Source organism: Fukomys damarensis, unplaced genomic scaffold (genome assembly GCF_012274545.1).
Source record: "Fukomys damarensis isolate Sample0158 unplaced genomic scaffold, DMR_v1.0_HiC HiC_scaffold_37, whole genome shotgun sequence".
Lineage (NCBI taxonomy): Eukaryota > Metazoa > Chordata > Mammalia > Rodentia > Bathyergidae > Fukomys > Fukomys damarensis.
In genome coordinates this window covers 41,226,573-41,250,913 of record NW_022900949.1, presented here as the reverse complement: position 1 = coordinate 41,250,913, position 24,341 = coordinate 41,226,573, and the positions used below count along the sequence as shown (strand labels likewise).

The following is a 24,341-nucleotide window of genomic DNA, read 5'->3' as shown; positions in this document are numbered from 1 at the left end:
CCAAGAGTTCACACCGTTAAAAAAAAAAAAAAAAAAAAAAAGCCAGGTGTGATGGCACATGCTCATAATTCCAATACTCTGGCAGGCCCAGACAGGAGGATTACAAGTTCAAAGTCAGTTTGGGCTACACAATGAGACCCTCTCTCAAAAACAAAAGGCCACTGTTTGATGTCATCATTCCATACCTAGATATATCTATCCTCTATCACCATTCATATCTGTTTATGTTGACAAAATAGTAATTTATAGAGTCTGTGACTTGGTCTTTAGGATGTAGTAGTTCCCTCTGATTCCAAGGGGTTATTTTCCAAAACTTTCAATGAATGCCTGAAATCACAGATCATAAGAAGCCCTATAATTTATTGCCTTTTCCATCATAGCACTTAACTTTTTTTATTTTAAGGTATGACAGCAAAAATTAAGTTTCTTTCTTCACAATTTCATGGATAAAACTTTTCTTCTTACCATGGATCTTAGCAACCTCAGAAATACAAATTTTTAAACAAATACAAATTTTTTTTTCTTTCCTTAAATTGGAAACTGTCATCTTGGCACTTTAAAGGAGCACTTTACTATTTTTTTTTTTTTTGGCCTACCTCAACTCCCAACATTACTACTCTTGCACTTTGTGACCATTATCGAGAAAAATAAGGGTTACTTTGATCACAAGCACTTAGATACTGTGATGGTTGATACAATAACCAAAAGCGCTATGATAAAGTAACTAATTGGTATCCATAGTGTGGATACCCCAGACAAAAGGATGATTTGTGTCTCCTGAGCAGGATGAAGCAGGGTAGCAAGAGATTTTATTATGGTACTCTGTCACACAATTCAAAATTCATAAATTGCTTATTTCTGGAATTTTCATTTAATATTTTTGGACTGTTACTGACCATGGGTAAATGAAACCGTGAAAGTGATGGATAAGGGAGGACTACTGTTGCTCCCAGAGTTCCCGAATCTAATCTACTTTTAGGACTTTCTTTTTTCTTTTCTTTTTTAGACAATCTCACTACGTAATTCAGGCTGGTCTTAAACCTACTACGTATCCCAGGACAGGCTCAAACCCTGGCGATTCCTCTGCTTCAGGCTCCCGCTTGCACAACCACACTCAGCTCTTCAGAATTTTAACATTGTTAAAGAAACCATGGTTAGCCATCCCCCACCCACTTATTTTTCTCCCCTTTCGGTACTGGGGATCGAACTCAGGGTCTCAGAACCTTGAACTTGAGAAGCAGGCGCATCACCACTGAGCTAAATCTCTGGCCCACCCCACCCCCCCAATTTTTAAAACAATTGAGATATATTATTCCTTTCTTCACTAAGGACCAAACGGGGCTTAATGCCTTTAGCCTCAGGATTGTCTTTGAGCGTTTTACTGAGCCACACTACTTGTGGAGTTCTTCACTTCCGGTAGGAACGGAAGTGCTATCTGCCTAGTCACCTCAGGTGACCCATGTGTCATCCCAAGGTAAAGGATGCTAAACGCACGCACTCACTTTGCTGGGTAGGGCTCACTCTCCTTGCGTGCCCAGCTCATTTCCTAAGGGAAGGTTAGAAGGCCCGGGAGGAGCCGCGTGGGCAGAGGCGACTGAGGGGGCTGGCCGCCTCCACTCCTCGTACACACGGTCCTCTGGAGGCCCAGAATGAGCAGTCAAGCACCCCCCCTCCCCAACTGCAGAAAGAGCGGCTTCTCTTCACTCAGTACCCCGTGAAATCCAAGCAGACCGCTCTCCAAGTCAAGCCGCCCCCAACCCCGGGGAGAAAACAAACACTAAGCCTCCAACACTCAAGTCTCTGGAAACACCGCAAGGTCCCCGGAAATTCCCAGCCTGTCTCCCAAGGCCCTGTTAGGCTCTCCAACCTCTTCACTCCGTTCGCACCTCCCACCCACATCCCATGAGTCCCCACTTTTGGTGGCCCTCAAGCGCAAACCTAGAGCCACAGAATCCTGCCTTCGAGGAGTTCCTCCTGGTCCCGTGGATACTAAGCATGTGTGACTCCGCCTCTAGATGCACATTGACCAATGAGGACTCTACTCCTTCCCCAGGACTCCGCCCCCAGGTCACATGGCTAACGGTTTTAAAGTTCCTAACTGCTATAGCCTAGCTGCGCCCACTCCAATGTAAGCCAGATCCAGCTGTGCAGCACAGACCTCACTGGTCACCTTGGATGTGGGGGAAACAAGGAGTCCCTGCCCAAGATCTGGTAGTGCCTTGTGAGAGCAGCATAGGGTGGATCAGGAGACCTGGCTCGGGCTCGCAGGTGGGAGCCAGGTGGGCAGAGTGGGGTCTGGGACGGGAGGCACTGAGATCACGTGGGGGCACGAACGTGAGGCACTACAGGATGAAGGAAAGAGGCACACAGGTACAGCAGGGTAAGCAGGAGGAGTCCACGACTCTGCCTCCGTTTTTGAGGCTACCTAGAAGGCACACAGGATGGGCTCACCATCGAGTGTGGACAAAATGAAAACGAAGTGAGTGAGCTCAGACTGCAACTGAGCAGAAGGGCTTAGAGGTGACAAAAGCAGAGCCAAGAGCCAGAGTGCTCCTGGTCCTAGACCAGAGCGGGGAACCCGTAGCAGGGCATGCTCCGGAGGCCACCCCAGAATATTCACAGCGAGGACAGGATCATCCCAGCATTCAGGAGGATGAGGCAGGAGGATGGCAACTTTGAGCGTAACTTGGGGAATTTAGTGAGACCCTGCCTCAAAGTTTAAAAAGGTTTTGGCAACTTTGAGCGTAACTTGGGGAATTTAGTGAGACCCTGCCTCAAAGTTTAAAAAGGTTTTGAGGATGGGTGAGGTGGCACATGCCTGAACTCCTAGCACTCAGAAGGCTGAGACAGGAGGATCGTTGCAAGTTAGACACCAGCCTGGACTACATAGTGAGTTCAAGGCCAGCCTGAACTACATCTGAACTACATCGCGAGACCCTGCCTCATAAAACCAGAAAAATGGGCCAGGGATTTAGCTCAGTGACACCCTGCCTGCCTCAAAAGTACAAGGTCCTGAGTTCAATCCCCGATACAAAAGAAAAGGGCGGGGGCAGGGATGTAGCTTGTGGCACCATGCCTGCCAGGCAAGTGCAAGGTCCTGAGTTCAATTCCCAGTACTGGAGAAAAAAAAAAAGTTTGGGCTGGGGATGTAGCTCAGTGGCACAGAGCCTACCTGGCAAGCATGAGGTCCTGAGTTTGATCCCCAGCACCAAAAAAAAAAAAAAAAAAAAAAAAAAAAAAAAAGAGTGGGGGACAAACCCCTGTAATCCCAGCATTTGAAAAGCTGAGGCAGGAAGATTGCTGGAGTTCAAGACTAGGCTGGGCTGACTGCATAGCAAACAAAAAACAAGTAATAGAAATAAAAAGGGTTTGGGCTGGGGATTTAGCTCAGTGGTGCTGCCTCCTGTCTCATAAATGCAAAGTCCAGAGTTCGATCTCCCAGTACCAAAAAAGAAAGAAAGAAATAAAAATAAAAAGGGCTGGAGATGTAGCTCAATGCAAAGGCCCTGAGTTCAACTGCCAGTACAGAAAGGGGGGGGACAGTGGGGGTTGGCATCATATGTGACAGATGCCACTGCTGTGTCATGGAAGATGACAGGATTTTTTTTCCCTGTACCTGGGATCAAATTCAGGACATTGTGCTTGCCAGGCAGGCATAACACCATGGAGCTAAGTCACTGCCCAAGGATTTTTTTTTTTTTTTAATGAGTGAGAATTGGTGATCTTGGCAGGAGCACTTTCAGTGGTGTGGTAAGGACAGAAGCCTGATATGTGTGTGAATTCAAAACAGCTGGAGAAATCTTTTTTGTTGTTTTTGAGACAGGGTCTCACTATGTAGTTCAGACTGACCTGGAACTCACTATGTCGCCCAGGCTGGTCTAGAACTCACAGCAATTCTCCTGCTTCAGCCTCTGGAGTGCTGGGATTACAGGCGTGTGCCACCATGCCTGGCTGGAGAAATCTTGCTATATCCATTCAATGGAAAACTATAAGTAATAAAAAGAATTAAGTAATTAACACAGTATGGAAAAAAATCTCAATTACGCTGAGTGAAAGAATATATAATGTATATGGAATAATACTGTATGGTTCCATTTATATAAAATTCTAGAAAATAAAAATAATCTCTAGTGACAAAATAACAGCGGGACTGGAGGTATAACTCAATAATAGTGTGTTTCCTTAGCATGAGAGAGACCTGACCATCAAAGGAAAAAACAAAACAAGAACACTAGTTGCCAAAGGCCAGTGAATACTGCAGGGAAAGATTACAAGGAGCAGAAGGAAACTTGCAAATAATACGTTTAGTATCTTGATGTGGAGATGTTTCATAGGTGCATCTTTTATCAAAATATAAGAATTTGTAATTATGTGCTATTTATTGTATTAAATATAACTTTAAAAAATAAAAGACTCAGAGAGTAAAGCAGAACTTAAAAGAAAACAAGTTTTTCCCAGCCTTAGGCAGTCCCCCCCCCACATCATCACCACTACTCCCACCACTGTAACTTCTTGTTCTAGTACAAATAAAATTGACAATGGTAAGTATGTCTTGTAAATGAAGTTTATGACATCTCATTCTCACAAGATTCACAAGGCTCAGTCTTCTTTCAAGGATAAGTTATGCAGCTATCACCTGTGATTGCTTTTAATTGCTTTGTCTTGCTTCTGTAACCTCTCTTGCCCCCACCCTGCCCTCAGCCTCACATCAACCCCCTTTAACCAAATGTATAAAACTGGAGCCTTTCCTTTGTTGTGGGCTCCATCTTTGGACACTAGCCTAGTCCCTAACCGCATACACCTAAAACCTGGAATAAATCCTGGAATAAATCCTGTATCACCTGTTGGTCTATCCTATCTCTTAAAAGCCTGCAACATGACTGAAGCCTGGGTTCAATCCCTAGGACAGCAAGAAATCAAATGAAAGCATTACTGAGTTGCAGCTCCATTCTGCCCTCCCTAATACCATTCACCTAGCTCCCTTCCCCAAGTGAATTCTATCCTGAATTTACTTTTTTCTTTTTTTCAATACTAGGGATTGAGCTCAGGGTCATCACATTGAGCTACATCCCCATGGGACATTAACAATTAATACTAACAATTCAACTAATGAGATACTAAATCCACAGAGATAAACCTTAAATATATTAAGTCAAAAACCAAAGTGTCTCAGAGTGGTTGTGCCCACCTATAGTTCCAGCACTCTCAGAGACTGAGTCTGGAGGATTGCAAGTTCAAGTCCAGCCTAGGCCACTTAGTGAGACCCTGTCTCAAAAGACAAAAAAAAAATTTTTTTAAATGTTGAGACAAGGTCTTGCTATATTTTCCAGGCTAGCTTTGAACTTACTAGGTAGCTCAGGCTGGCCTTGAACTTGTAGCAATCTTCCTGCCTGAGCCTCCCAAGTGCTGGGATTACAGATGTGCACCACCACACTCAGCTTCAAAATTAGAAAAAAAATGTATATCACACTATTTATTGGTACATTTAAGGCATACATAGTGATAACACTTATCATAGGGAATCTGCACGTGTACAAGGTACATTCCACCCCCTTTTTTCCCTCCCACCCCTCAAGCTCCCTCCCCTATGTACAAAATTTTTGTTTCCACTTTTTCTATTTTCACTTCTTTCTTGTCCCTTCCTTCCTCTTTCACACCCACTTCCCTGTTCCCCTTCCCATTTGAACATTTTCTTCCCATTTCCCAATATCTATTATATATTTAATCCTTATTTCCACTTTTGTTTTCTCACACCAGAGAAACAATGCAGTATTTAAACAAATGTGTCCAATTTATTTCACTTAAGAGTGAGGGCTCAAGGTGCATCCATTTAGCAAGAAATGTGTCAAGATTATCCTTCTTTTGGATCTAAGATCCACTGAAGGTTCCTAGATTGTACATGTTTTGTTTTATTTTGTTTTCTTTGTTTGTTTGGTGGTACAGGGGATTGAACTCAGGATCTTGCATTTGCCAAGTAGGCGCAGCACCAAGGAGCTACATTTCCAGCCCTAAGCTTATCCTTCTTTATGGCAGAGTATAAAAATCTCATCTTCTTTATCCATTCATTAGTTAATGGGCATTTGGACTGTTTCCAAGATTTAGCTATTACAAATTGTGCTGCTATAAACATGGGTGTGCACTTATCACTGTGGTATGATGCTTTTATTTCTTTCAGAAAGATAGCAAGAAAAGGAATAACTGGGTCAAATGGAACCTCTAGTTTTAGCTTTTTGAGAAATCTGCACACTGATTTCCACAGCGGTTGCACCGTCTACACTCAGTGGAAAAGGGTTCCCCGCCCACATCCCCACCAGCATTAGTGACTGATTGATTTCTTCATAAGAGCCATTCTTTCTGGAATGAGATGGAATCTCAGTGTTGTTTTAATTCATATTTCACAAAATACTAGTGATGTTGAATATTAAAAAAAAATTTTTTTTTGGTACCAGGGATCAAACTCAGGACCTTGAGCTTAAGATGCAGGCACAGCACCACTGAGCTAAATCCCCAGCCCCTAAAAAAAGTTTTTTTTGAAACAAGATCCTGCTATATATAGTTCAGGCTGGACTTGAACTCACTATATACTCCAGGCTGGCCTCAAACTCATGGCAATCCTCCAGCCTCAGTCTCCCAAATCCTAGGATTACAAGTGTGCACCACTATACCCAGAAAAAAAATATTTAAAGGGTTGGAGATGTAGCCCAATGAGAAGGTCCAGGCTTCAATCTCCAGTACAAAAAAAAAGTGCTGGGATGTGGTTCAGTGGTTCAGCACTTATCTAGTGTGTACCAGCCCTTGTGTTCAATCCCCAGTACTGAAAGAAAAAAGCCAAGTTGTAGAAAGATATGGAGTGTATAATTTATGATATCAACATGCAAAACAGTGTCATGTTTTATTTTTAGATACAAATATATAAACTAAAATCTATGTCCAACTCATGGACTTGGACAGCTAGTAATATGGCCCCACATGAATGTAAATTTTTAACATTATAATGTGATGTCTGATGATATTTTTCATGACCTGACTATACACTGCTCAAGCAAGTACCATCTAAGTGACAACAGATATAATGGAGGACACAATTCAATGTTGCTTCTGCCTACTGCACCTGTCATATGTCAGTGACATCAAAACTTGGAAACCTGTGTGTATCAGGTGTTCCATGGCCTGTGCAAATGGCCATTCAAAGGTAGCAATTCTACCTACCTGCACATGTTGCATGCCTATCAAGATGGAATTTATTCGGTGGCCTGCTTCGCAAGCACAAGGACCTGAGTTCGATCCTCGGTACCAAAAGATGGAATTTATTGTTATGAAGCCAACATGTACATTTTCTCATTTAGTTATCAATGTTCATTCATAGTCACCCTAGTATTTCAGTGTGACTAAGCTCAATTTTTTCATTGTCTCATTGTCAGACTGCTTAGGTTTTCTCCCATACAAGTTGAGCATCACTCATGTGAAATCTCCAAAATCTGAAATATTCCAATATCTGAAACTTTTTGAGTGCCAACATGATGTCATAAGCAGATAATTATACACAACTGATGTGATGAGTAATGGTTAAAACTCAAGTGCACTAAAAATATAAAGGCAGGAGTGGTTATGTTTGCTGAGTAGTAGTCCCTGCTGAGGCTTAGGAGTTCAGGGCCAACCTGGGAAACACAGAGAGATCCCATCTCAAAAAAAAAGGAGAGAAAATAGGGCCAGGGATTTAGCTCAGTGGCACTGTGCCTGCCTTGCAAGCACAAGGTCCTGAGTTTGGTCCCCATACAAAAAAAAAAAAAGGAGCGAGAGAGAGAGAGAGAGAGAGAGAGAGAGAAAATATATATATATATACATATATAATTCCAGCACTCTGGGAGACTAAGATGGGAGGATGACAAGGTTAGGCACACCCTGGACAAGTTAGCAGGACCCTATCTGAAAAAAACAAACATGCAAAAATAGACCAGACATATGGCTCAGTGCAAAGACATTAGGTTCAATCCCCCCAGTACCATATACACAGTATATGAATATATATAATATGCATAATTACATTCAGGGGTCAGAGATTTAGCTCAGTGGTGCTGTGCCCATCTCACAAGCACAAGATCCTGAGTTCAATCCCTGGTACCAGGAGAAAAAAACAACAAACATAATTACATTCAGCCTATATATATAAGGTATATATGAAACATAAATTTCATGTTTAGGGCCGGGGATTTAGTTCAGTGGCTCATGAGGTCCTGAGTTTGATCCCCAGTACCAATAAATAAATAAATTTATTTCATGTTTAGATTCCAGTTCTTACCAAGTTATCTTATTATATATACAGATATCCCATAATCTCAAATGCAATGAAATCTAAAACATTTCTGATCCCAGGCATTTTGGATAATTTTAACACCGTGAGTCCCACCATGAACTCTAGACTAAGGTACATTTTCTTAACATTATGGCTTATGCCAGGGCCACCATCAGGATCTGAGTGTTTGGATTTTTTTTTTTTTTTAGCCAGGGTCTTGTTATGTAGTTCAGGCTGGCCTTAGCTCACTATGTAGCCCAGCCTGCCCTTGAACTCAGCAATCCTGCTTCTGCTTCCCGAGTGCTGGGATTACAGGTGTGTGCTACCACGTCTGGCTGTTAGGCTTTTCATTGGCACATTTTTAGAGGTTGATTACTCACTGTTCAGGTCTCTATTAACAAATAGAACATCAATAATTTGTCCAAAGTGGGAAGGGTAGGGGAAAGGGAATAAGGGAAAAGAAAAAAATATGAGAAAATGAAAAAATGGAAATAAAGTGTGTGTAAATGAGGAGGGGAGGAGGGGGTAAAGGGAGGGCAGGGACAAGGGGGAAAAAATGAGAACCAAGACCTGTCATGTAAAGGTACAGAATCCCAATAATGAATGTAACTGTACTGTATACCTAAAATGTACCAATAAACTCAATAAAAAGAAAAAAACAATAATTTGCTCAAGCCAGGGATTTAGCTCAGTGGTTCCGCCACCAGCTTCGAAAGAGCAAGGTCCCAAGTTCAATCCCCAGTACCCATCCCCCCCAAAAAGATAGTGCTAAATAACTTGTTCAAATGAAGCAGGATTTAAAGAGCAAGTTCTTCCCAGCATTGGACAGCCCCCCGTTGCATCACCTCCTCAACCTGTAGCTATAACTTCTTGTTCTGATAGTATCCTCTGGTTCTCACAAGATTCACAAGGCTCTATCTTCCTTCAAGGATATTACTGTGTGATATGTAACTAACTGCTTTTGTCGTGCTTCTGTAATCTCACTTGCCCAGCCCAGCCCCAGCTTCACGTCACTGGAAAGACCAAATGTATACATACGATCTTAGCCAAAAGGCCGAGAAGCAATGACTAAATGTATAAAAACTAGAACTTCCCTTTGTTCGTTGCTATTCCTTTGGACAGGAGCTCATTAAGCCAGTGTTCACCTAAAACCTAAAATAAATCCTCCTGACTCCCATTGGAGACAGGAGAGCCTGTCTCTTGGAATTCTGCAACACCAAGATAGCTCGGAATGGAACAAATAGGTCAAATCTTTGCATGTTTCTTCTCATGCTACTCTGTTATGCTCTCCTCCTTCACTCAGGTCCTTGTAATATTTACCTGTCAAAATTAGCATTCCTAATCACACGAACTCCTAGCAGATCAGTTGGCAGCCTTATTTTGAAGCAGCAATTTTATCCTAAGAACTACTAACCTGTTTAACATTTCTGAATCCATGGAATGAATGCTTTCTAAATTTATATCCCTGGCAGCATGGTTGCATAGGTTTTTAAATGCAGGAGTTGCCTCTAAAACTTTAATTTGGCAGGGGTGTACTGGAGATTGAACTAAGGACCTTGCACTTATGAGGCAGGTGACACCACTGAGCTAAATCCCCAGCCCTTTCTTTCTCTCTCTCTTTCTTTCTTTTTTTTCCCCCTGTATTTTGAGACAGCGTCTTACTATGTAGTTCAGACTGGCCTTGAACTCACTATGTAGCCTAAACTGGCCTCAAACTGAGATCCTCCTGCTTGGGATTAAAGGTGTGCACCACCACACCTTGCTCTTTAATATTTCATTGACTGTGAATCTATCAGATTCCACTATGGAGCCCTATGTGTGTGTATAAGGGCTCTCCCAGACTGTTAATGCAAAGGATTTCTCTCACAGAGAAGAAAAAACAGAGCAGCAAGAACAAAGGAGCAACCCGCCAGGGGCTGCCTCAATAAACAGCAGTATTGTGCAGTCACAACCTCCTCTTGTCGCTAAGCAACAAGAAGTTGACCTCTTGAGGTTCTCTTTCCTCAGATGTGACCTAAACAAGAGGAAATTTTGCCTTTTCTGCTTCCTTCCTGGAAAGATGGAAAGTGCTTTAGTAGGCTCCTGGGTAAGAGCGCACTCTATAGTTAACCTTGGCACCTGGCCCTGCGGTTGTACATAAAATCTGAGTCATAAGGGTGAAGTAAGAAGGTTACCAGGCTGGTGGAGGACACTGAGCTGTTCTCTTACCTCTTTCATTCAGAGATCATCCCTGAAGGCTGCTTGGTTTTCCTGACATCATGGCCCCTTCTATGCATCCTCATTTCCTGAATGTGAGGTTCACCAGCTGAACGTCTTCTCTCATTACCCCATTTATTCCCATTTCACTATTTGAACTCACCTCCCAAACTTCTGGAGTTTGGCTGCTTTCTAATCTGGGAATATTTTAGGTAAATAATTCTGGGTTTTGCCCTTTTTATTTCCTGAACCCAGCTCCTTGCCTGCAACCCAGTAAATACTATTAAGCAAAACTAAAAAACAAATGGCTCTTCATAGTGGGGTGGACAGATAAGTAAGGTCACCTGTTTTCAAGAGGGTGAAAACACATGGGGCCTCTCAGGCCTATTGAAAAGGGTGCTCTGGTGGTCAGAGAACAGCCTCAGGACAAGTTCCTCTGCCCAGGGTTGTGATTGCGGAGGACTAGATACTCCTATACTCAAGAGAACTCAGCCCAGAAAGACTGGGCCATCTGAGTTCCCAGACTTTCCACAAGGTGTCCACCCAGTGACATCATAAAATCCTTTCTTTTTGTTTGTTTTTGTTTTTGTTTTTGTTTTTTGAGACAGGGTCTTACTATGTAGTTGAGACTGACCTGGAACTCACTATGTAGCCCAGGTTGGTTTTGAACTCACAGTAATCCTCCTGCCTCAGCCTCCCAAGTGCTGGGATTACAGGCGTGCGCTACCACACCTGGCAAGATCCTTTCTTGGATCCCTGATAGGTGTTCATTTTTGTCTTCTGTCAGTGCCTCTCTCTCTCTCTCTCTCTCTCTCTCTCTAATTCTTTCCAGAGGTTATTTTCTGTTGGTTAAATACTTCATTTGGAAATTTTCTACCTTGCTTTGGTACTTCAGGTTCAGAGCCTGCCCCTCTTGTCCCAGAACAGTGGACAGCAGGGAAAATGGGTACTCATAACTTTGTCAGTAGATGTGGAAGGATCTATTTCCCTTGATTTTGGGGGACCCATGGTGGGGAGGATAGCAAAGGGGACTTCCTCTCAGATTCCTTAGACAAAGACCACACCACCAGACAGTGGCCTTGACCATAGAAGTCGGCTCTGAATAAATGGTACCCCGGTCGCCCACACACAGCCCTCCCAGGTAGGTGAGCATAGCTGAGGCAAACTGCCCCAACAATGACCCCTAATGGGCCTTTCCAGGAGTGTTCCACCTCTTTAAATTATTTCTATTCTTTAAAAAAAATTTTTTTCCAGTACCAGGGATCAAACTCAGGACCTTGTTCTTGTGAGGCAGGTGCGGCACCACTGAGCTAAATCCCCAGCCCTAGATTATTTCTGTTCTTTAGAAACTCCAGTGGGGAGCTTCTGACTTGGCTTCTCTGAAACTCTCAGGTAATGCCCCAAGGACTGGTGTGAACGGGCTTTATCCTCATGACTGCTTTGTTACAGCACAACAGTGGCTTCTATGGGCACTCTAGAGGTCAAGTCAAGAGTGAAAGTGCTGGAGAGTATCGCTGCGCAGCCAAGCCCCAGCCTCCAGCAGCATTCCTGCAGCGATGCCAGGTACAAGAGACTCTTCTTGGCTCTCCCAGCTCCAAAAGGATTATTCCAGCCCTTTCAGAACCAGCCTGCCAGCCACTCTCCCTGGGACAGACAAATAGGAGGCTTAGTTCTTCCCTGAAATGTCACATATTCCCTCTAATGACAGGTAGGAAAGAGCAGGTGCAGCCTTGCCGGACAGTGTTTTTCACTGCTTCTTCGAGACAAAAGAACCCAAGCCCAGGAAGGGTGTGTAGAACTACTGGGAGGAAAGCATAAGCCAGGAAGGAAACCTTGAATATGCTGAACTGCCCTCAAGCTCAGATTCCTTGATGCCATGAAAGCCCACTGTCAGCCCACAGGCCGCACTACAGTCCAGGACCTTGGAAATGAGTCAGAGGCACTTCTTGTTGGGTAGGGAAGTAATGTAGGAGGTAACTGGGTACCGGCTCACACATTTAGCTAGGGAAGAATGGAAAGGAATGATGGCAGAGGCAACTCAGAGGGGCCAGACGAGCTTCCAGAGAACAGAGGGATGCTGGGCTTTAGACACTCCACCATGTAGAGCAAAGGGAGCCTGGTGATGTAGGCTTTCAGATCTACGTCCTAAGCAAGAGCAGGGTGGGGGGAAGCCCAGAGCAACCTGAAGTGTGCTTTAGCTATGGCAGTTTCTTGTTTCCTTGCCTTTTGTCACGTCCTCTTGGAGCTGCAGTCCAAATTCTTCAGGAATTACTTTTCTAGGTTGAGAGCAGGATCCTGGAAGCTGCTATGTTGTGCAACCTGAATTTCTATAGTATTTTAGTATTTCCAGTTGGGAGGATTGCCTGGCACTGCCTGCCAAGCCAGGCTCAAATTCAGCTCTCCAGACTGCCCATGAGGGGCCACCTCTTTTTTTAAATTTTTATTTATTTATTTTTTTTGAGACAGTGTCTCATTATGTGGTTCAGACTGGCCTTGAACTATGTAGCCCAGGAACTCACTATGTACTACCACGTACTTGCAGTAATCCTCCAGCCTCAGCCTCCCAAGTGCTGGGATTACAGGAATGTGCCACCATGCCCAACCAGGAGATATCTCACTTTTGAGAGTAATAATAGATATGGGGCAGTAAAGGGACACAAGTAACCCATAGCCTTCCTGCTGGATGTTTACTCTAGCCCTTAGTGGCAGCTCTTAACCCAGAAACCAGAATATCCTCTCAATCTGTCAAACCCATAGCCCAGGAACAGACATGTAGATTACATGTTTTAGCTACCGATCAGACAGAAAACTTGCAGAATTAACTAGCATTATCAGCAGCTCCAAATAACATGATATGTGTTTTGGACTCAGGTTGTATAAATGTCAAATCTCATTGCTCTTTCTAGGTTTAGAGCTGTTTTAATTAATAGGACTTTTGAGGGTAGGTGCATGTTTTACTTTTTCATTGGTTGGGAGATATCAGGATTCAGTCGGCCATCTGCAGCTACTGTTGTTGAAAGTCTTTCCAAGATGTGGCATCTATTTTCCTTTGGGGGAGGTAAAAAAATTTTTTTTGAGAGCTGGACGTGGTGGCGCACGCCTGTAATCCCAGCACTTGGGAGGCTGAGGCAGGAGGATCGCTGTGAGTTCGAGACCAGCCTGGGCTACATAGTGAATTCCAGGTCAGTCTCAACTGCATAGTGAGACCCTGTCTCAAAAAAACACACACAAAAAAAATTTTTTTTTGTACCAGGAGGGAGGTAAAAATTTTATCTGTTACATTCAGGTGCAAGAAAAAAATTTTTTTTTCATTTTTCTTCTGAACTATATTGATCTATTTATTCTAACCTTCACTTGCCTGACTATTGGAAATGCAACCCTGTTTCTCTTTTTTCCTAAAGTCAAGTATTGGTCCAGGAGACTTACCAATGGGGGCAGGTTCTTATCTGTGGTGCCAAAATTTCTCTGCCCCAGGTATGCCCCACATACTGGTCTAATGCAGAGGTTCCTTTCTCAGCACCCACTGACTGTGATGCCCAGACTCCACAGGGTCCTTGGCCACCCACATATAAATACTGCCTCTTCCCAGGAAACCTACCTCTGTCCTCCAAGACTTCTGAAACAGAGAATCAGCTCTCTAGACCCAGCTGCTTAGAAACCATGGATTTCACCACCTCCATGAGAAAGGGGCCCCTAACATTTTAGAAACAAAGATGCAAGTGATAATTTTCAGCAACAAGAATTCTCAGAACAGCCTAAGCTGTAGAAGAAATGACTATTTTTCTTGCTAGGCTCCCACAGTTTTGAGAGAGCAAACTTGAATCAGTGGGAGTTGACAGATTATCCTGCCACTGTAGGCATAATGAGAATCAGAGCTGCCTACAACAGCAGAGCATTCATTCTAGGGCTGTGTATAGTTCTGAACACATTGAGATAGGTGAGAAACTGAGAGGTTATTGGGATTTGTCCCAGGCTTCCAGATTTTTTAAAATTAAAACTTTCATTGAGATAAAGATCTGTAAGCAGTTATCAGGAGTAATAAAGAAAAATCTGTCCTTCATTTTGCCCATTTTCCTTCAGTGATAACATTTTGCGAAACTGTGGTATAATATCAAAACTAGGACATTAACAGTGATGCAGTCCAATCTCATTCAGATTTCCTCATTTTACTTGCACTTATTTGTGTATAAGATCTATAAAATTTTATGGTCTGTGTGGGTTCATCTATCCACCATCATAGTTTAGATTCTGACCAATGTAACAAAAATCATTGATGGTGTTCTTTTATCTCTGTCTGCACACCCTCCATTCCTTCCCCTTTCTCTGTCCATGTAGATCTCTCTTCCATTTGTAAAAAACTGTCATTTGAAAATGCTATATAGCCGGATGTGGTAGCACATACACACCTGTAATCCCAGCACTTAGGAGGCTGAGACAGGAGGATTGCCACAAGTTCAAGGCCAGCCTGGGCTACACAGTGAGTTCAGGGCCAGCCAGAACTACAAAGGGAGATCCTGCCTCAACAAAACAAAATGCTATATAAATGGAATAATACAGTATGCAACATTTGGAGATTGATTTTTCTTGCTCAATATAATTTCCTAGAGTCATCAGATTATGTATCGATAGTTCTTTTCTTCATTACTGAGTAGTATTCCATGGCACATATATGCCAGTTGGTTTAACCATTCAATATTAGATCTGAAGTGATTCCAGTTTTTTGGCTTTATAAATAAAGCTGCTATGAACATTTGGACACAGATTTTTTTTTTTTGGGTGAACATGAATTTTCATTCCTCTGGGATAAATGCCCAGAAGTACAATTGCTGGGTCATATGGTGGTTGCATGTTTAGCTTTTTAAATAAACTGTCAAGCTGTTTTCCAGAGTGGCTGTACCATTTTACATTCCCACCAGCAATGCATGAATGATTTAGTTTCTCTGCTTTCTCACTAACATTTGGTGTTGTTTCTATTTTTAATTGTAGTCATTCTGATAGACAGTAGTGATATTTCATTGTGGTTTTGGTTTGCATTTCCCTACTATTTAATGATGTTGAACATCTTTTGATATGTTATGTGCCATCTGTCTATCCTTTTTAGTGAAATAGTTTCCTTTTGTTTTCCCAATGTCTAATTAGATTATTTTATTGTTGCGATGGTAGAGTTCTTTCTATATTTTAGATACTAGTCCTTTGTTGGACATGGGTTTTGTAAAATCCAGTCTGTAGCTTTGGGGGGGGTACCAGGGATCAAATTCAGAACATTGAGCTTGCCAGGCAGCAGGCACTGTGTCACTGAGCTGCATCCCTGACCCTTACATAGATTTTCATAGGGCAAAATTTAAAAATTTTTTGATGAGTCCAATTTATTTTTTCTTTCACGACTCTGTTTTAGTGTCAACTCTTGAGAACTTTCTACCTAGCTTCAGATTCTGAAGATTTTTTTCCTAAAAGGGTCCTGGGATTGTTTTGTTTTGTTGGTTATTTTTGTTTTGCTTTGGTGTTGAAGATTGAACACAGGACCTTGCAAATGTCAAGCCCATGCTCTACCATTGAGCCCTGGGTTCCTATTTTATCACCTTGCTTCATGAGGAATGAAAGGTAAGGCATCTGGTTTTCCATCTTCAAAGTTTACCTTCTGTTTAGTGGCTACCACTGTAGTGTTACAGGAGGTCCCAAAAGGGGAGACTCTTAAAAACATACTACAGGCTCTACACTGACTGGTTCAAGGATCTGGAACAGAGCCAGCCCTTGGTCTCTGTGTGTGTGTGTGTGTGTGTGTGTGTGTGTGTGTGTGTGTGTGTGTGTGTATACATGCACACCTGGCATGCAGTGCTGGGGATGAAAGCCAGGGACCTCTAGGCACTCTACCAAGCTATGGCTCAAGCACCCAGGCCTTGCATTTCATCTGGGGAGCTGTTGTCAGCCATTGCTCATACCTCTAACCCAGCCAAGCCCATTTTCACCAGATCAAACCGCTTCAGGTCTGTAGCAGGAGAATCCAAGTGAATGGGGAAAGGATTGCTCTAGGGGCAGACAGTAGGCACAGAGACAAGGAGTTAGACTTGGGAGACATTCCTGCCAAGGTCTAGAAGCATCAGTATTGGTGGTCTTTCTCTGCTTGGGAATAGAGCAAGGCTTTCTGGCTCCAACTAAGCCCAAGCCAATACCCTGGGCTTGAGATTTTCTGTCCTCATCCATTGCTTTAACAGCAAATGTTTATTGAACAGTGTCAGGCATTGCTCTCAGGGATGAAGTAAATTAGAGATGTGAACATGATAGATAACCTTTGCCCACAAAGAACTTAGGTTCTATGGGGGATGGGGAGGGTCAGATGATAGAAAGTAACATAATATATAATTATAGAGAGTTAGGAGGTGAAAAATAAGAGTTGGGGAAATGGAATTACTCCCACAGTGCTCAAGGAAGGTATTTCCTGAGTGAAGTAAGAAGTTTTATGGCTAGCTGAGGGAGCAGGTGGTGCAAAGGCCTGAGAAGCAAATCCTCCATGTTTGAGAGTAAGGGAGGAGGCCCGTACGGCTGGAGGTAGGACCGTAGAGAAGGATCAGTAGCTTGTGGGTCTGATGGACCACTATAATGACTTTGGTTGTTGTGGACTTTTGGCAAACATGTGACTGGATTCATGTGCTAAAAATTTCTAGCTGCTTAAAGTGATAGGCTGGAGTGGTAAGCTTGAAAGAAGGGACACTAGGCAAGAAACTCTTACAATAATTCTGGCAGTAGAGGAGAGTGATTTGAATCAGAAAAAGCCATTGTAATTCCTGCATACACTTGGAAGGAATTATCGACAAGATTTCCTGCAACATTAGATGTGGAATGTGAGAGAAAAGAAAAAGGGAACTCTGAGGTCTTTGGCAGGATCTAGTTGTCATATCCTGAACTGGGCCTGGAGTCTGGGATGATCTGAAGCTCAGTCATGTATTTAGAGATGTCCTGTCTGGCACTGACACAGAAATATCGAGAAGGCAGTGGCTAATGTGCCTGGGTCCAGGAATCATCTTGAGCTTGAGACAGAAGTTTTAGTTTCCAGGTGGCATTTAGGGACTGGGATGTGGGTGTGCTATCGAGGAAATAAGTACGGATGGAGGGAGGAGACTGAAATCCAGTCCTAGGCAATCTAGAGTACAAGGGCCCACTCCTGCAAGGATGCCCAACAGAAGCCTCAGCCCAGAGGCTTCAAAGGTTTTTAGTTAGGACAAATCCCAAATCATGTGGTAGGAGTGAGGTGCTGCTTTAATTTGCCTTTGACCTTTCAGGGTGTTACCAATGTAGCACTTGAGGAGTGGTCTCCTGCAGTTTCCCTCCAGTAAGGACACTGGAAATATCTGGGAGAGTAAGTATCATCTTTTTTTTTTCCTCATTGCTTTTCAAGGAACCAGCACAGCAACACTTCTTCTCCAAGCATGACAATCGCACTTCCTACGACAAAGTGAGTGCTAGGGACGAAGGAGAACAGATGGTCCTTTGGCCTAGGTGGAAGTTGAGGGCAGAACAGGTGGTGGGGAGATGGGACAGACCTTGAGGGGAGGGGGCGCTCCATAAAAAGAAGAGTAGCTGTCTCCTCCACCACTGCATTCCCCAATGGCGGCACCTCTGCGTTGGTTTCCTCAGCCAGCTTCCCTGATAATATGTAAATGTCCTGGGGGCCAGTGACAGGGGCTTCACATCGGAATAGACAGCATCACTGAGGAGGCAGCCAGTGAAGCCAGGGTAGGGCCTGCACAGGCCAGGCATCGTCAGACTTGGGATTAGGTGGGGTCCACGGAGATGCCTGGTGCTAGGACTGTGAGTTAAGGGCCTGTACCACTGGGGAGGGCCCCTACTGTCTGCTGCAGGGAATTGGAAGACAGAAAGATCTGAAGCGCCTGTGGCAGCGGCACACCTTCTTGCGCTGGGCACCCTGTGAACTGGAGCTGAGCCAGCAGCAGCCCCTGCAATCTTCTTACCAGTCTGATTTCCAGTCGGGCTCAGGACTTGATAGCCTTCCCCAGCGCCTTGTTCACTTTGTGCAAATCCAGCCTCCATATGCCAGTACTACCTACCAGCAAAATTTCTGCCACCCATCCCTTGGTGGTCGCTGTGGCATTGACAAGATAGGACCCCAAGTGCCTGTCACTGACACACTGCCTGACCTCCCAGCGACCCCAAGACCCAAGCTGCTGCAGCACTACCTTCATCCTGGGGTCTCTGAGTGCCTACACTGGTCCTGAGCATTAAACAAGGATAGCTGACACACAGCCTGCCTGTACTTGCAGCCCAAAAGGTCTCAGGGGCTAGTGAGCAGTGATGGGCAGTCAGGCCCAGAGCCTGACTCCCATGGAACTTGAATCTGTGGTTTCCACATGCTGGGCTGGGGAGGCACTTCTGTGGGATTCTTGCCACCACATGAGAAAGAGTAAGGTCTGGAAGAGGCCCAGCGTCCAGGAGGGCTGCCCTGACCAACAAAAGGTAGGTCCGAACACTTCTCCACAACTTCAGCAAACAGCTGGAAACTCAGTGTTACTGCAAGGAAAGCACAGCTAGCAGTTCTACTAGTAGGCATCAAAGGCTGGAGAAGCTGGGCACACACCTATAATCCCAGCTACTCAGGAGGCCAAGGGAGAAAGATCACAAATTCTAGGCCAGCCTAGGAAACTAAGAGAGACCCTGTCTCAAATCAAATAACAAAAACAAAGGGCTGGGTGGGTATCGCTCTGTGACAGAGCACTTGCCTAGCATGTCCAAGGTACTTGGTTCAATCTCCAAGACAGAATTTTAAAAACGAAAGTTTAAAAAGCTAGATGAAGAGGCAAAGGTTGGCAGCTTCCTCTAGGAGGAGGCCTAGAGGGGTTTGGTGGGTAGCTACACAGTCCTGCCTGGGAAATGGCTCCCTACAGCCAACAGAGAGGGTGCAGGGTGCCTTGGCTATCATCTGCATGGAACCACCTCTCCCTTCATCAGTGAGCAGAAGCTTTGAGAAGACACTGTGTAATGCTGTGTGATTTGGACCCAGAGGTTATTCTAAACCTGTAGTTTCATTGTTGCTATTTGAGCTCTTCTCTCTATCAGTGTCTCAAATTCCTAAGACAGTAGAGGAGTGCTATCATCCCACGTCATCTATGGCAAAGCTGAGGCTTAGATGGGCCTGAGATACCAGTTCACTTTGGGGACAGCAGCCAGATACAAGTAGCTCCCTGGAGGCCCTCATCTCTGGGAGAGCAAAGGTCCCTGAAGGAGAGTAGAGGCTGTGAGAACAATATGGAAGTCCACACCAGAAGCCCCACACCAGATTTTATCAGAACCTTTACTTTCACATCCAGCCTCCCTGGGTCCTCACAACAGCCCTGTGAGGTAGGTAGGGCAGGAAGGTTTCAGAGATCCCCACTGACAGATGAGGATGTTGAGGCACAGAGATAAAATGACTTGCCCAAAGTCATACAACAGCAGTATAGAGGGCCCAAGGCCAGCATTACTCTTGCCCCCTGGTGGTTCCCACATCCTTACTCCATTCCGTGTCCTTAACCCTCTCTGGATACTTCTGGGACAGTAGGGACCCTCAGGATAAGAGTGGCCACTAGGATTTTTCAGGAATGGCCACAGGAGTGGCCTTGTCAACTCTAGACAGTGACTATATTGCAGGATACAAGGCCAGATCTTCCATCTCCACACTTCCCAGTTGGTCAGAGGGCCTAGTAGGCTACAGGGCAAGGGCAGAGATTATGTTCATGAGTGAATGGTGGTAAAGGTAGGTGTGAGCTTATGTATGTCCTGTGCTAAAGACAAAGGCTCCCCCAACCAAAGTACCAAAGGTAGTGCCTCAAGTGCCCACCTCTGTGCCTCCCTCATCCCGCAGAGTTGCAGAGAGCTCCCTCAGCAGCAAAAGGAGCCATAGGCATCTGCTTCTGCACTGAGCTGCTCCAATGGACATGTCCCACAGGGCCTTCAGACTCCATCACGCAGACACAGTGCCTCCACGGCTTGACTGGGGCCCTGGGCCACACCCCCGATAACAAATAGCCGGGGTCCAGCCTGTAGACTAGAGCAGGAACAGCGGGCTGTGGGCATGGTGGGCAGTGCCTCCCAGCGCCGCTGTGCAAGACTGAAGCTCTCCACAGAGCTCAGAGGGCACGGCTGGTTTCCTGCATGAAGGAGACAGATGGCTGTATGTAAGGGACTCTAGGCCGTTTGCTCCCTGAGCCCAGAGGAGGACCCACTAAGTATCACGCCAGGATGGGCTTTCAGTGCCTTGTTCCTCATTGCCCTGTTCATCACTTGTTCATTCAATCACTCATGTTTTGATTTGTCCAATTGGCCATACATTCAGTCCTGTGACTGTCTCCTAGACCCCTGCTGATGCAGAGCCCCAGTCAGGAAATGGGGACACCCTGAGAGCTGGGCCAGGCAGACTTCACTTGCTTGATTTGTGGGTAAAGAAAGGGAGCTTATAAAGCCCCAACACCTCTGCAATGGCTGAAGAGGAAGTACTCTTACTAGGGGGTGACTCTTTCCTGTCTTGGGGTCCCTTCTCCATAGTCCCACAGAAACTTACCGAGGCCCCCAATGGCCAGGATGTGGCCCCCAAGAGAGCCAACCACAAAGTCAGCTCTCTTATCCCTCATGCGTAGGCTACGGGGTAGCTTGGTCCAGGACCCTGCAGGAGAGGGGAGATCACGTCTAGCCTCACAGACACTATACCCCTCCAACCCACAGAGAATAAGAAGACAGCCCAGGACAGCCACTGCTCACCATGCTCCAGGTCAAACATCTCCACAGTGTTGACAAAATGTGGGCGGGAGTAGAAATTGTGGGGCCCAGGTTGCTGCAGACCTCCCAAGCTAAAGACGTTGCCTTCAGCCATAGCACAGCCAGCAAAGGCCCGGCGGCTGGGCAGGCTTGGGTGCCGGGTCCAGGTACAGGCCTCCAGATCAAAAGCTTCAAAAGCAGTCACTGGGAGCTTGCCCTGGCGGCCGCCTGTCAATGGAATTGGGGGAGCTGGGAGGGAGCCCAAGGGACTTGGTGGGCTCCTCACTCTCCAGATTGCTGATCTGTCTGCCCCAGCCTCCCATGCCCACCTGTTTGCACAAGCACGTGCAGATTATCCATCCTACAGACATTCAGGCACTGGGATTTGGTTCTCCAATCTTGGCAGGGCCACCAGAGACCAGAGCCTCAGAGAAGGCCTGGATCACCCCAACAAAGCTTTTTAAGTCCTGCTGTCTCAGACTATGCCTGATTCATAACCAGCCAACTATGGGGATGGGGACTTCTGGACTCTTGAGACCCTTTCCCATATCCTCTAGGCGCTTACCCAGAATATAGATCTTGTTTCCATGCAAGAAGGTAGAGGCCCCATAGCAGGGTGTGGGCATGGAGGGTAGTGAAAGCCAGCAATCCCGGCGAGGCTCATACACCCGTACTTGAGCCTGTGGGGCTGTGTCAGGGCCCATTCCTCCCAAAGCATACACCATACCATCTGTATAGAAAAGAGTAATTCAGATTACACCCCAGTCTGCCCAAGGAACTCCACTCTGACAGCTTCCCTGGTTAGGCAAGGTGTGGATGGACATCCATGTCCTTGTCTGAAACCCTGAAACCTATCTGGAATGGAAGCTGAGAGAGCTTCCTGCTCTGGCTGGGGCCCTTCTGAGTGAAGAGCAGGAGGCAGCTGATCTAATTATAATCCAGTTTTGTCTCCCTGGAGACACTATGGCAACCAAGTCTTGCTGGTTGGGACCAGTGGTCAGACCTGGAGGCCATAAGGTGGGGGCTCCCCTGATGACAGGGAGGGTGACACAAGAGTTAGGGGCATATAGGGATTTAGTTAGCATGGAGCTAAGTCTGGGGAGGAGACTGGGGATAAGGTGGGATGGAAATGAGGCTGGGAGAGGGGCTTGGACCTGAAGGCCAGAGGTGCTAGCCACAACCGTTCATCCTGTGGTCCTGCCGCCCCTCTACACTACACTTTTTCACTAGAGTTCTTACCTTCTGTTAGGCCCCGGGGTGAACTAGAGGCATGTCTGGGGGCCTTGGAGTAATGTGCCTATGAACTGAGGGCTTCCATGGCAACCATCTCCAGGTCAGCTTGGCTTCTGTCCACATCAAGATTCCTGGTGTGTGTGTGAGTGTGTTGGGGGAAGGGAGTCTAAGCAGTTAAGCACTTACTAGGCGCTGAGCCAAGGCCCTACTCCCCTCCATGCATCTCAGACTATTTATAACCACAAGAGTCATCAGGCCACTGCTCCCCCCATACATACACACTGTCTCTTAGACATGAGGAATGGGGCTGAGGCTTCCCATCAGTTGGTTAGCCTAGGCTTTGCCCCCACCTCCCAGTTAGAAAAATCAGTTAACATAAGGCTACTCCAAGCCCAGGTCAGAGGTAGGTAGCAGAGGATACAAGAGGCAAGGCCCTATCCAAGGAAGCTCTTGGGACACCTGAAGGACCTTCTTTGGGTAGCCACTCACCTCTCTCCACAGTCGCAACCCCCATGGCTGCTTGAGGGAGGGTAGCCCGACGCTCCCAGCGGCCTTCATCAGCAAGGAAGGCCTCCACAGCAGCTACTGGGCTCTGGGCCTCATCCACACCTCCCACTACTAGCACCTGCTTGCCCAGAACCACAGCAGCTGCACCAGCCCGGGCAGTGGGCAGGGGTGCCAGTGCTAGCCATGTGTGTGAGGCCATATCTAGTGTTTCAGCAGTGTCCAGGGGTAGCCCAGCACGGCCACAGCCCCCCAACACCAGCAGGTGCCCATCCTGGTGTGCCACTGTGCCATATACCCGGCAAGTGGGCATGGGGGGGAACACCTGCCAAGAAAAGGTTTGGCCACCTCCTGTAGCCATGTTGTTCACTGCCAGTGGCAGGCCATACTATCTGTTCAGGCTGCAGGGCTCATTGGGGAGACATGATGGGACTCATCTTGATTCTGCCAAGGCTGCAAGGGAGTATCTGACCAGTCCAGGGACCTTGCTTTTACCTGGAGGAGAGAGGAAAAACAAAGAATCAGGGCCACCAACACCCACCCCACTCAGAAACATATAAGCAGCTTGTAGCTGAGGGCAAGGGAGGCCCAAAACCACTCCCTCTGATTGGCACACCATGGTGGAGATCTCTGGAGTGGGAAGGACAGATCTCAGATACCCAGGCAGTGTCCCCCTTTAGTTCTAACAGCTAGAAGCAACTACTGGGTCTCTGTATGTGCATGGAGATAAGGTGACAAGAACAGGACCCTCCATTCTAGCATCCTTCTTTTTCCCTCAACAAGCCTGGCTTTTCATTAGAGGGGTACTGCTGAATCCTCCCCACACACTGCCACTGTATCCTGGGCAGCCTGGGATCCAGCCACCAGGGACCCCTACCTGCTGTCAGGAGCCAGACTCCAGGTTATCTCACAACACCATTAGGACTGTTCCACAGGGTTCAACCATGCTCATCAACAAAAGGCCAGGGACTCGGGGCTGGATGTCAAGGTTCCATTGCCCTTTGGTGTCCACCCTCAAGGGTCTGCCCAAGCCAGCACATTCGCAGGCACCCAGGAGGGCGACTGGTTTAGAGACTCCTATAAGCACAGGACTCTAGGGTCCCAGAGACCAGGGCGTTTCTTGCAGAAATGAGAAGCCACACTTCGGAATCCCCTAACAGCAGCAGACACCTCAAGTTCTTTAGCCTCCCCTCTCCCGTGGGGGCTCCACACCTAGATCTTGGGACCTGGTGGGAGGCCTCCTGGCCCCAAACTTCTAGCTCGAAGAGGTGGGGCGGGTCTGAGTGAGCGCGCCTAGGCTCCACGCCGCGAACTTCCCCCTAGCGTGCGCGGCTCCCGCGGGACTCACCGGCCTGAGCTGCGGGCAGCCGGG

At 46.1% G+C, this 24,341-nt stretch overlaps 3 protein-coding genes across 8 annotated transcripts in view; 1 reads left to right on the top strand and 2 right to left on the bottom strand.

The window, feature by feature from the left end:
* Positions 1-1,983, bottom strand: part of Iho1 (interactor of HORMAD1 1) — a 27,513-nt gene extending 25,530 nt beyond the window's left edge. Inside the window, exon 1 of one of the 2 annotated variants that reach the window (XM_010615579.1) lies at positions 1,939-1,983. The gene's annotated coding sequence lies outside the window, so the exon portion shown is untranslated. Of the gene's footprint in view, positions 1-1,502; positions 1,689-1,938 lie in introns of those variants that run through there. The other variant, XM_010615581.1, reaches the window with a different exon arrangement.
* Positions 1,984-2,136: 153 nt separating this feature from the next.
* CUNH3orf84 (chromosome unknown C3orf84 homolog) lies at positions 2,137-18,743 on the top strand. Of its 4 annotated transcripts, none has more exons than XM_010615583.1 (4): positions 2,137-2,268; positions 11,939-12,052; positions 17,883-17,939; positions 18,325-18,743. In XM_010615583.1, exons 1-4 carry the CDS (start codon positions 2,176-2,178, stop codon positions 18,718-18,720), a joined length of 660 nt encoding a protein of 219 aa, XP_010613885.1. In that variant the 5' UTR covers positions 2,137-2,175; the 3' UTR covers positions 18,721-18,743. The 4 variants fall into 4 exon arrangements, with proteins under 4 accessions (XP_010613885.1, XP_010613888.1, XP_010613886.1 ...); XM_010615584.1 differs by lacking the exon at positions 2,137-2,268 and adding an exon at positions 10,262-10,379; XM_010615585.2 differs by lacking the exon at positions 2,137-2,268 and adding an exon at positions 10,305-10,379 and having other exon boundaries at positions 11,882-12,052.
* A 1,036-nt stretch (positions 18,744-19,779) lies between these two features.
* The window catches only part of Klhdc8b (kelch domain containing 8B), a 9,396-nt gene continuing 4,834 nt past the window's right edge, over positions 19,780-24,341 (bottom strand). Inside the window, exons 1-6 of one of the 2 annotated variants that reach the window (XM_010615589.1) lie at positions 24,318-24,341; positions 22,955-23,464; positions 21,798-21,962; positions 21,236-21,460; positions 21,039-21,140; positions 19,780-20,628 (exon numbers count right to left, since the gene is read on the bottom strand). In XM_010615589.1, the coding sequence (XP_010613891.1) occupies positions 20,432-20,628; positions 21,039-21,140; positions 21,236-21,460; positions 21,798-21,962; positions 22,955-23,330 (1,065 nt within the window). In that variant the 5' untranslated portion in view covers positions 23,331-23,464; positions 24,318-24,341 and the 3' untranslated portion in view covers positions 19,780-20,431. The remainder of the gene's footprint in view (positions 20,629-21,038; positions 21,141-21,235; positions 21,461-21,797; positions 21,963-22,954; positions 23,465-24,317) is intronic. The other variant, XM_033759508.1, reaches the window with a different exon arrangement.